At 43.7% G+C, this 12,593-nt stretch overlaps 1 protein-coding gene across 9 annotated transcripts in view; it reads left to right on the top strand.

The window, feature by feature from the left end:
• ZMYND11 (zinc finger MYND-type containing 11) overlaps positions 1–12,593 on the top strand; it is a 125,250-nt gene that overhangs the window by 70,434 nt on the left and 42,223 nt on the right. For all 9 annotated transcript variants that reach the window (XM_080810394.1, XM_080810390.1, XM_080810393.1 and 6 more), the window contains exon 3: positions 7,011–7,170. In XM_080810394.1, coding sequence (XP_080666520.1) covers positions 7,011–7,170 — 160 coding nt within the window. The remainder of the gene's footprint in view (positions 1–7,010; positions 7,171–12,593) is intronic.

Genomic DNA, 12,593 nt, shown 5'->3' with positions numbered 1-12,593 from the left:
ATAGAAGATACAAAGGAACAGATGTACCAAGTTAATCAGAGGAAAGACTTACTGTTGTAATGGTATTTATTCTCAAATTAAAATTTCAGCATTTTTCATGGATCTTGGCAAACTGGTTTTAAAATTATTTTGGGTGAATAAACGAGCAAGAAGAACCAAGAAGAGTGTGAGACCAGAGGGGGCCTGCCCGCGACGGGCACGCTGGTGTGGAGGCCCTGCCGACACTGCTGCCGGGGAGACGGACGGAGTAGCAGCCGTCCCCAGCTGGCAGGGGGACAGACGGTCCCGACGAGGGTGCGGCGGGGGGTCTGCACGCTGCCCCTGCTCGCTGAGCTGCTCAGTTCTCCTTGGAAGGAGCCTGTCTTGATCGCTCCTGGATCTACCACTAGATCTTATGCAAAGTGCAGACAGGAGCCTAGAATGATTTTGGGAAACTACCATTTTATACCATGATTTTATTTACCAGCTTCTTTTTCCTTTTCTGTTTAAATTGAGGCATAATTTACAAATAACATAGTAGCTTCAGGTATTCAACATGATTCAGTGTCTGTATATACAGCTGACTCTTGAACAGCATGGGCTTGAACTACAAGGATCCACAAGTGAGTTTTTTTTTTAAAGCTGGGATGGTACTGGAAATGTATGTCCTCCTAAGATTCATAGTAGCACTTTCCTTTTCCTAACTTATTTTAAGAAGATAACAGTACGAAGTCCTTTGAACATGCAAAATGTGTGTGAATTGACTGTTCATGTTATCAGTTAGGCTTCTGGCCAATAATGGGCTATTAGTAGTTAAATTTGGGCAAGTCTGGAATTCTAGGTGGGTTTTCAGCTGTGCTGGGGTCAGCCCCCTTAACCTCCTGTGTTCAGGCTGGACAGTACTGTGGTCCCATCTAGTGCATTCATCACCTTGCATAGTTAGAAGAAACATTTTTTTCTTGTGATGAGGAGTATTGAGATCTCCTCTTTTGGCAACTTTTGAATACACAATATAGTATTGTTAACTATAAGCACCTGCTGTGCATTTTACCCCCATGACCTTTATTTTGTGGCTGGCAGTGGATACCTTTGACCCATTTCATCCCCCACCCCCACTCCCCACCCCCACTCCCCACCTCTGGCCACACCACCTCTGGCCACCACCAGTCTGTTCTCTGTGTCTGTGAGCTTGGGGTGTGTGTGTGTGTGTGTGTGTGTGTGTTTTCAGAATAGTAGTAGCTTCAGGATCCACTACATGGATCCACTACATGGATTCAGCATCCATTACATGGATATGTGTATCCATGAGATACTTCAGACTGACTGCATATAGCACAATGCCCTCGAGATTTATCCATGTTGTCACAAATGGCAACATTTCGTTCATTTCTGTGGCTGAATAATACTCCTGCATGGGTGTAGGTGTGTGTGGTGGGTGGTGGGTGTGGTTCGGACTTGCCTTACCCTGATGATTAGCAGTGTTCAGCATCTGTTTGCATACCTGCTGGCCATCTTTGGAAGTGTTGGTTCAGATGTTTCACCAATTTTTTTTAAAGGATTTTATTTATTTGAGAGAGAGTGAAAGAGAGATCACAGAGGGAGAGGGAGAAGCAGACTCCCCGTGGAGCAGGGAGCCCGATGGGGCAGTCGTTCCCAGGACCCTGAGATCAGGACCTGAGCTGAAGGCAGACGCTTCATGGACTGGGCAAGGGGTGCCTGGCTCTTTGTTGTTGAGTTGTGTGTTCTTTATATGTGTTGGATGTTAACCCCATACCCTGATTTTTCAAACGTAGTATCTTAGAACTTACATTATCTTAACATCTGCAACATTGCTTCATTTTTTAATGGTTACACAGTAACTCCTGGTATGACTGTGCTATAATTTAGCCAGTCCCCCAAGATTGATGTTTACATTCTTTCTACACTTGTTGCCAGCAATGCTAATGTGGATTTCCTGTCTGTGTACATATTATTTCACACATGTCTGTCTGTAGGATGAATTTCCAGACGGGGAGCTGCTGGACACGTTTCTGTGCTCGCTAGATGTTTGCCCTGCGGGGAGGTGGTCGTTCAGTGGCCCCAGTGAGGCACTGCCCACCAAGCTTGCGTGTCGGTGCAGTGTCCTCATGAGCTCAGCAGATACAAAATCTTCTCTTGGGGTTTCTCTTAGTACTTGGTATTTTTAAAAATATTTAAGAGTATGTGGAACATCAGTTAGATATATTACAAATGCATTTCCCAGGTTAGCATTTGTGATTTTAACTTTGGTTATCCTGGGTTTTTTTGCTGTGTAGAAATTGCTGATTTTATGTAAATTTTCCAGTGTTTCCTTAAATCACTCTTCTTAAATCACTCTGGTTTTGTTTCCTATTTGGGAGGTTTTCTCACACCATGATTTCTCTCCCATGTTTTTCTTCTAATGATTGTGTGGTTTTCTTTTTAATATTTAAATCTGACCAATTCAGAATTTACTGATGGGCACAGACTAAGGTAGGGCTTTGTCTTTATTCTTTTTTCAAGACTGTGAGGCCCTTCTAATGTCGTGTGCTGATGGATCTTTCCCCTGCTAATTTGAAATGGCACTTTGATCATAATCAAAATGTGTGTTTGGGTCCCTCTCTGGACTTCGTGTTTGTTCCATTGGCTTGCTGCTGTTCATGCCCAAGTTCAATTACTTTAGCTCTATAATGTTTTAATATCTGATGTTACCCTGAAAGAATTTTCCTGGGAAGTTCTTTTTAAATTCTCTATAGAACTTTAATATTAACTTGACCACTTTGTGGTGACACTTTATTAAATTATCTTAGGGGCAACTCAGATTTTGTTGTCTTCTGCTCAGACATCAGGCGTGTCTCTCCGTCTCTTCATCTTCTCCAGTATCTGTCACACTTCAGGATTTTTTTCATACAGATTTGTCATTTCTTCTATCTATTACTATCTTTCTTATTGCTGTTTTAAATAATTGGGGTCTTATTTTAAATCTTCTAACTGTATTTTTGGTTTGAATATATGAGTGCTATTCATTTTGATGTATTCATTTGTATCCACACAGATAATCGATTATATTATTTGGTTATTTAAAATAGTATGTCAGCTGATTTTCTTGGGTTTTCTACATATGTTATCTGCAGATAATGATCATTTTAAATCTTTACCAACTTTTACACCATTTCTTTATTCCAGCTATGCTGGTTATTACCTTTGGCAGAGGGTTAAAGTCGTCTTTGAATATTTCTGATTGAAATAAAGAAGTATTTACTCATTCCATCTTGTTAGAGTTAGGTGGCTGGATTTTACTAAATGCCTTTTTAATACATATAGAAATCTTCATGATTTCTCATTTTTAATCTATCAGTGGGATGAATTGTATTCCTAGATTTCTTCATAATAATAAATCTTTGCAAAATCCTGGAATTAAACACTTAGGTATGGTATATTCCTTTGATTTTTTGAGTGTATTAGAATGCTAACATCTGTCTTTATTTATACTTAATATTATTTTGTCATTTGAAATATTTAAGGTTTTTATAGTGTTCCTGTGGAACACTGGCTTTTCTGTGCTATTTTTGTAGGGGTTTGTTACCGTTGTTATGCTAGACTCCTTGCTTTCCTTCTTTATTATGTACCAGAAAAGTTTAAATCACATTGGAGTTATGTGGCCATTAAGAGTTTGATCGAATTCCCTTGTGAATATGTCCCGCCCTGGTGTTTTTCTAAGAAAGCTCTTTGTCTGCTTCTTCTATTGATTCATTTTGAAATTTTTCATTTCACGTATTCTGTTTTTTTCTGTGGTCAAGCTTTGGTCATTTATATTTTCCTAGAAAATGATAGTGTTTGTTTATTTTCTATTTTTGCACAGAAATGAACAAAGTAGTTGCTTATAATTTTAATTTTTTCGTTGCATTTGGCTGTGGCTCTGTAGGCATTTCTTAGTTTAATGCTTTTGGGCTTTGTTAATTTCACTGTTAATCTGAGAACCTGGTGATGTCTCTGTTTTTCCCTCGAGGGGCTCTTGGACTAATATTGGTTTTCACTTTTTATTTTTTAACTGGCTCGGCTTTAGCTTTTTAGTTCCTGTGCTGAGATTTTTTTTTTTTTTTTTGCAATTTTTAGATAACGTTTTTAATTCACTAGTTTGTGATAGTTTTCCAGTTTTGTTACTAATACCGGGTTTGCTTCCACTGCGAGGAGTGTCTGCACTTTTGGAATCTAAAGTAAAGTTGTCTGGGAGGGACACCTGAGCTCCGAGGGTTGAGCATCGGACTCTTAGCTCAGCTCAGGTCATGAGCTCGGGGCCGTGAGATCAAGCCCCGTGTTGGGTTCCACGCGCAGCACAGACTCCGCCTGAGATTACGTCTCCTCCTCCCTCTGCTCCTCCCCTGCACAGGCACACTCTCTCAAGTACGTAATTTAATTAAATAAGGTTTTCGTGTCCAGTTTTATGCTCAACTGTAATGGATTTTCCTTGGACCTGTTGAAGGTCTGTTTTGGGTTTCAGGACAAATTTAACTAGATTTGCCTTGTTAATGAGATCTTGTGTGTGAATACCTCGTTCTGTCCGCTGGGTGTTTTTGTGGACGGAGAGAAGTGAAGTCTCATAACTCTGTATTCCTGTCAGCATTTCCTTTATTTCTTACAGTCTTCGCTTTCTAACAACCTGTGCCCTGTGTGTCTTCGTTTTTTATTATTTTTTAAGATTTTATTTATTTATCTGAGAGAGAGAGATTATGAGAGGAGTGAAGGTCAGAGGGAGAAGCAGACGCCCCGTGGAGCCAGGAGCCCGACGTGGGACTCAGTCCCGGGACTCTGGGGTCATGACCTGCGCCGAAGGCAGTCGCTCAACCGACTGAGCCACCCAGGCACCCTAGTGTCTTTCTTTAAAAAAAACAATTCTCGCCTTGGATTCCACGTCCTGTTGGCTGCTGTGCTGGTCCCTGCGTCGGGATCGTGTTTCTGCGGCGTGCCTGTGTCCGTTCTCGCCTAGTTGTTCTGTCACATTGGAAGTCTGTCCTGTAGACTGTCTTTTGTCGTGTTGTGATCCACTCTGTCTTTTTTGTACTGTGGAGTTTAGCCAGTGTTTGTTTATTAAACAAAGTTGGTTTTGGTCCTGTCATCATATATAATATGCTTTCTGTTTCTTTTGGGGTTTTTTGGTGTTTTTTTTTTTAAAGATTTTATTTATTTATTTGACAGAGAAAGATCACAAGTAGGCACAGAGGCAGGCAGAGAGAGAAGGGAAGCAGGCTCCCCGCTGAGCAGAGAGCCTGATGTGGGGCTCGATCCCAGGATCCCGAGATCATGACCTGAGCCGAAGGCAGAGGCGTAACCCACTGAGCCACCCAGGCGCTCCTCTTTTGGTGTTTTGTTGTTGTTGTTGTTGTTGTTGTTTTAAGATTTTTTATTTATTTGCCAGAGAGAGAGAGAGAGAGAGAGAACAGACAAGCAGGCAGAGAGACAGGCAGAGGCAGCGAGAGAAGCAGGCTCCCCGCTGAGCAAGAAACCCGATGCAGGACTCGATCCCAGGACCCCGGGATCATGACCTGAGTCGAAGGCAGTGGCTCAACCAACTGAGCCACCCAGGCACCCCTCTTTTGGTGTTTTTATGTTTCACCACATAATGTGTTTTTTTTTAAAGAGTTTTTTCAGATAATTTAGAACATTTCTACTTTTGTTCTGAGGGTTACCTTCCTAAATGTAGACGGAATACTTCATTCTTGAGGTCTTTTCCGTTGGCTTTGTCCCGTGAACGGGGAGGATGTTTGGACCTGTTCACCTTGGCCCACATCCCTGCCCTGCGGCCCGCGGCCCGCGCCGGACTTGATGATGTCCACTAGCCCTGACTTCCTCCGGGAGAATCGAGCCCCACCAGTGACCTGCCTTTTCCTCTCATGCTGTCCATCAGCATCTGGGTCTCTCCTTGGGCCCTGGCAGCTGTGCTCCCAGGTCAGTTGGTCAAGGCTGCGGGATGCTCACCGTGAGCCCTCTGGCTACCTGCGTTGACAGGTGGAACACGTGATCTCATCAACAGAGAGGCGTTGCCTGCCACGCACGGATGTCCGTCAGTCCTCAGTTGGGGTTCACTGTTCGTTGAAATGTGTCCTTTGAATGTGGAAGGTGGTTCCATGAGGAGTCCTTGCCTTCGTGAAGCGATTTGTCGTGAAGGCTTTGATACTGAAATGACAGACGGACCTTGTGGGCCTCGCCCCCACAGCTTGTACACGCACGGCTGTCTGGGGAGGCGGCGGCTGGCCCCACTCGCCTCCTGTGCCCTGTGTCTGCACGTCCGGGAGCCTCCCGGTAGAGACGGAAGGAATGGGAGGATAGCGCACGTTGCCGTATGTAGCGCTGTCCTTCCTTCAGAGACGAGCTGTGAAGCAGATACGCCCTCGCGGTAACGTTGAGTTCCTAGAGCTGCGGGCACGAGGGAGCCTGCGATAGCCGTCTCTGTGCTCCAGAGTACGTCTGAAATACATTTTTTAAAATTGAACAAAATGCCATGTAACTGTAAGTCACGGATTCTGGTTAGTAATCCAATCCAAAGTATATTTCATGGAAAATCACATTTTTGTCTTATTGACCCCAACATACATTCTTGTTTCTTTATATGTCGGCAACCGCACCTATGATTCTGACACGTTCTCTGGTGTCATGTCCTGAGTTTTGAGTTAGAGTATTTTATATTCTGAAGTCTTGTGGCTAGAGATGATAAAATTCTGAATTTAGACTTTGCAGAGCGAAAGTCAGTGATAGTCACTGCGGAGGCCAGAGCTACGTGGGATGTTAGATTAAAATACGTTAAGTGATTTCTGTTTGCTGGCTAAGGACTATTTTGAACAATTACTCCTCTAAACATACAAATAGGATTGAGGTTTAACATAGCATGATAATTAAAAAACTTAAATGTCCAAGACTTTGTTTCTTCTGTGGACCCTCAGAAGCACAACTTGTAACAAAGGAGGAATAAATCACCCTAATTATTTGTTTATTTTTGAGTCCTACGGGTTTTTAATTTGTTTTCCCTCTGCACTCAGGTACATGTCTCGAGTCCACGGTATGCACCCAAAAGAGACCACGCGTCAGCTGAGCTTGGCTGTGAAAGACGGTCTCATTGTCGAAACCTTAACCGTGGGCTGCAAAGGCTCAAAAGCTGGTATTGAGCAGGAAGGATACTGGTTACCAGGAGACGAGATCGTAAGTACATTTTGTCGGATAAATTTGGAGATGCTGACTTGACATCTTGGAACATTATTTAACCAAAACCCATAGTAATTCATTTTTAGAAGTTTCGTAGTGTTTTACTTCAGTATTTCTTATGAACAGGAAGGGCCTACGTTGGCAGGATGGATAATTTCCTCCCTCTTTAGGAGGAAACTCACTTCTACAAAGAGCCTCCTTTCTCTGTCCAGGTTCCCTTGAAACTGAAAAATAAAACAGAGTCCCATTTACTGTACGCATACAGCGGTCTTCCTGTTTTCTTCAGGAAACATTAGTGCAGACTGTTTCATGCAGGCTAGTGTCGATGCCGTGTAGACAGAGTGAACAGGAAGTTGTCCTCCCAGGCTGATGGCGTCTGCGCCCAGGGGCACCTGTCCGTGGGACTTGTGCAGGAGTTACGGCTCCTTGGGCAGTCTCCTCACTGACCGTGACCATAACCGGTTTGCTGGCGCTCCAGCAGAAATCAGGAAAGACAAAGCTCATTTTCTTTATATTTTGCCTAGTTCTTACTTTGACTCCCCTTCTGAGTGAGGACATTTCAGTCTTTTCTTTTACTTGGAGCCTCAGGCACATAGAGAAGTGCATTTGTTTCTTACGTAAACATTGGTTTCATGTGTAATATTTTTATATTTCTACCTTTATTGGCCTTTGATATTTCTAATACCTTGATTAGGAAAGTCTTAATTTTTGCTAAGGCACATCATTTAAAGATGATAGGTTTCAAATATAATAGATACTTTTTCAGAGTTTCTAAAAGGAATCAATTTAGTAGGTAGGTGTTTTGAGAGTGTTTATCGTGACTTCTCCAATACCATAAAAGTGACACAAAATCTTAAAATTGGTTCTTTGTGGGAACTTTTCCCAAGAATCGTGAAGTGTATTTTCCTCTCTGGGTCTACAGCAGATGTGGCCCCACTCACGCTTGCTGTCCACTCCCAGAGCAGCAGACTGACCACACGTTTTCTGGGGGCAGCTGGTCTACATGTTAGAGAAGTTGTTCAGTTGTAACACTGTGTTTGTCAATTTAATCTCTGCCTTCCAAGTTTTAGGAAAGAAAATTCATACTTTCCACAAATAGAAAATGTGGAAGAAAACAATGTTTACTTTCACTGGTATCATTTGATCTGTGCACTTGAAGTGCTCTTGAAAACTTAAGCAAGAATGTTTCTATCATAATAATTTCTTTGTTCATGTCCTCTCAGAATAGTAGAGCTTTGTTGCCAGTAAAGAAACTTTGGGGACCAAGTCCCAATAATTACAACATGAGGTGATCTAACCCTGTCCCCACCAGATGCTGATACGCTTATTATATACTGAAAATAACCAAGTAATAGAAAATGTCTAATCCCAGACACTTGGAAAATCTGTAGTATGGAAATTTCTGAGGTCTCCATATAATTAACCAAGAGTAAGCGCAGCTTAATGGGCAGGATTTTGGTTGGTGTACCACACATACATCTTCCGGGCAAGAGATTTTACTTCCTGCTTTTTAGGGTTATGCCTCCCAGTGAGCTTTCTTCCTCTTCAGGTGGGAGTTTGGCTCCCACTGAGCAGCTAATGGCCTGTCCCGCGTTCATGGCCACATTAGACTCCGTGTTCTGTGTTGGGCATATTTATAGTGTCATCCCTTTTTTCTTTTTTCAAGATGAAAATTTCAAACAATCAGTGTGCAGGTTCTATTAATTCTGGTTGTTTCTTAACAAACATTTCCTATACTAAGCATGCATGTTTCAAGTGCAGCTGGGTGTGTGAAAATTGTGCCTCGTTTATAAAATAAGCAGGTACTAAAAATACAGAGGCAGTGTAGTGTAGTGGAAGGAGCTCAGGTCTTACATGTGAATACAGAGGGTTCCCATCCCAGCCCATGCATTTATTTTGCTGTGTGACCTTGAGGAAATTTCTTAACCTCTGACCCTCATTCTTCACCTATAATGTGAGCATATGAATATGTGTTTCATTTGATTATTTTAAGGTTTCAGTGAGATTACCTATATAAAGCGTATAACCGTGTACTCAAAGCAAGTTTTGGCCAGCAAATAAGTGTGTTTAAGAAACGTCACTATGTAGTGTAGCAAAAGCACATTTCTTAATAACCACAGAAACAAAAATTGTCATCAGGGTCTTTTTACTTCTAAACCCATCTCTTCCAACACGAGGACATGTGTAAAGACGTTTCCCCAAGACACTGGCACAGTTTAAGGACCAGCTATGGAGTGATGAGACTGTGTGTGATTCCCAGAGCCCTGACTGGGTTAGCCCAGGCTCCCAGTGCTGTCAGGCTGCTGTGTTCATGCACTGAGTCCCCTAGAAGGACACAGAGCTCAGGTGTGGCCTGGCATGCAGGCCACTGTGTACCGAGCTGTTCTGACCTGCACAACTCAGGAAGGTGCGCTCAGCCCCCACCGCCAGCAGCACGCGCGGCAACCGCATCTCCTTAGGGAAGCCAGCGCCAGGGGAGGGCCCTGCTCTGACTCGCACGGAGGTGTTGGTGGGCCAGTGTTGGAGTCTGGGCCCTCCTTCCTACCTCCCCACCTGTACGTACGATTCTCTGAACATCGAGTTCTTAAATTGAAAGACGTGTTATTCATCTTGTTGACTGTTGACTTTCTGACTCACTGTCGAGAGAAGTCAAGCAGATACATACGGCTCTGGGAAGGAAAGGCGTAAGATTTTTTACTTACTGCTTTTTAAACCTTTGATTGGAAGTTAAAGGATTTTTTTTTTTTTAATATTTATTTGTTTGCGAGAGAGTGGGGGAGGGGCAGGCAGAGGGAGAGGGAGAAGCAGGCTCCCCACTGAGCAGGGAGCCCGATGCGGGGCTGGATGACAGGACCCTGGGATCAGGACCTGAGCCGAAGGCAGACACTTAATGACTGAGCCCCTGAGACGTCCTGAAGTTAAAATATTCTTTACTCAGGAAGTTCTGTCATGTGAAAAATGAGTGGTAAAGCTCTTCTTTAATCTCTAAAAGTAGGAGTTACAGCTCAGAGGTGGGGAAAAGCGGATTCCCCTGGGTGAGTCCCTGCAGCGCACGCCTGAGCTCCCTGTGTTAGCCCAGAGCTTGGGCTTGTCTTTACTGCCATTATGGTGGGACGGGGATGGTGGTCCCAGTGCCCCTCCCTTGCCCCTGAGCGGACAGCCCGTCGGGTCCCACTTGTACTCCACCGTGGCTGCCTTTTCTCCCAAAGCTGCTTTTTAAAAACCGACACAATTGAAAGATATGCGTATCTTAGACATTATTTTTATGAAACCCGGCAATCATGTAATACATGCGTAATGCTAACAATAAGTCCAGAAATAATTACGTATAATCTGTTGAAGAGGAAGCCTGTGTAAGACAAAGACTGGCCTCCTTTGTGCTGAGGCTCCTTCTGCCGGACTGGAACGATTTCTGCCCAAGTGGTGGTTCACCGGGAGAAACTCTGACACAAAGTAGGCAGTAGATAAGCATCTTCCTGGGGATACTTTAAGTATGTCCGTTTGAGAAAGCAGAAGGAAAACCACAATTATTAAAAATGAGGCCACTCTCAATTTTTTTAATGGTTTGCTTAAATACTAGTCAGCAAAGCAGCAAAGTTATCTGCACCAGCCAATTTTAAAATGACAATCTTGTTGAACCTGGGAGACACTCCTGGAGATTTTGTACAGTTCTCTTCCAGGTCTGTATGTCATGAATACTCATTCATAGGATCCAAGTAATTCTGCTAGAGGCGGTTCTCAGAGCTTTCAGAATTATCTGAGCCAAGGCCAAGAGACCCAGACACAGAGTGAAAGCTTGTGCTACCTCACTGTTCAGCGTTTCTTTACATCCAGGCTTTTTTCTTCTGATTTTCAAAGCAGTGCTGCCCGTTCTAGACGGCTCCATCGTCTGCTCCTGCTGGAGAAATATGCATGAGACACGCTCCTTCAGTCCACGTGTGGTCGTCACATCTTGAGAAACCTGTATCTTGGGCAGAGTGTTAGCATTTGCTGGGCCGAATTTGGCATTTAGTAGCTCCCTTTGCAGTCATCACGTTAATTGCTCAGACTTCAACTTTTAGCGCAGAAGGCGCTCGCTAGAGATTTGGAAGGTCTTCTAGAAGAATGCAGTGCCGTCTAGTAAGGCAGGTAGCCTTGAGCTAGGGGTGGTGTGCAGGTAAAACACCAAGGTTGCGCTTTGATGCTGAGGTGGTTGTAACGCTGTCTGTTTTCCCGACTTCCCACTTCCTTCATGGTGCCTGGTGCAGAGCTGTGACTCGGCCCCATCGTTAAGTTTGATCTGACACTGAGTGATTTGGGTACCAGTGTCGAGGTTGACAAGCGGCATGACTGTGACATGCACTATGAAACTGTGCGGCTTACTCATCTCCCAGATCTGGACTCGAGTCTCGTTTCTTCTTTCCCATTACTGCTATTTCAAGATCAGTGTGTTTGTAGGGCAGCTGCCCCGGGACCCCGGCACTGTCGCTTGGAGCCCTCGGCCAGTTTTCTGCAGCTGCCTCAGGTGCGCGCCAGAGCTCAGGTCCCAGCTACCATGCCTGCTTCAGTCCCGGGGCTTCTCACGGAATCCAGCTGGGCCTGCCGATAAGCAGGATCTCATGCTGCTTTCAAAGGAGGCCTGGGTAAAAAGATAGAATTCTTTATTTTTTGCTGTTTCCCATGTATTTAAGGTCTTAACACTTTATAAAGAAGCATAATTAATGAAAATACACATTTTGTGGTTTCTTTGAAGGGATCACGTGTTCTCCTGGGGATACACGGAATTTGGTCCTAATTTGCAAAGGGGCAAGATAGACACTTGCCCGTCATTCTGTTTCTCCACATTCAGAATGACCAGTCTGAAAGCAGTGGTGGTTTACATACTTCCAGAAACTTGTTACGTTCTCATCCTTTAGAGAAGAGAGGGTTGCATCTGTGTCTTTTCCTTCAGAAGTGACACCGTTGCACGGCCATGGCGAGAAGCGTTCTCTTGATTTGCTCTTGAAAATGTATGAAGAGAAGCTGCTGAATTCAGGCAGCTCGACCGTCTCAGCCTGCTTCGTAAATACCAGTATTGAACTGAGAAATGTTTAAATTTAGATCTTTGCATTTTTGTGGTTTAGTTGTCATAAATTCATCATATGTTTTAGGTACCCTGAGTGCAAAACTTCAAGCTCATTGGATACCTTTGATTTTTTTTTTTTTTTAAAGAATTTATTTATTTATTTGACAGAGATTATAAGTAGGCAGAGAGGCAGGCAGAGAGAGAGGAGGAAGCAGGCTTCCTGCCGAGCAGAGAGCCCGATGCGGGGCTCGATCCCAGGACCCTGGGATCATGACCTGAGCCGAAGGCAGAGGCTTAACCCACTGAGCCACCCAGGCGCCCCACCTTTGATGTTTTTTAAGTGAAATATATTTTATTACATTTATGCTAATTGTGT

This window comes from Martes martes, assembly GCF_963455335.1.
Source record: "Martes martes genome assembly, chromosome: 8".
In the NCBI taxonomy this organism is placed as follows: Eukaryota; Metazoa; Chordata; class Mammalia; order Carnivora; family Mustelidae; genus Martes; species Martes martes.
Note: the sequence above shows the minus strand (reverse complement) of the source record. Positions and strands in the feature narration are given on the sequence as shown.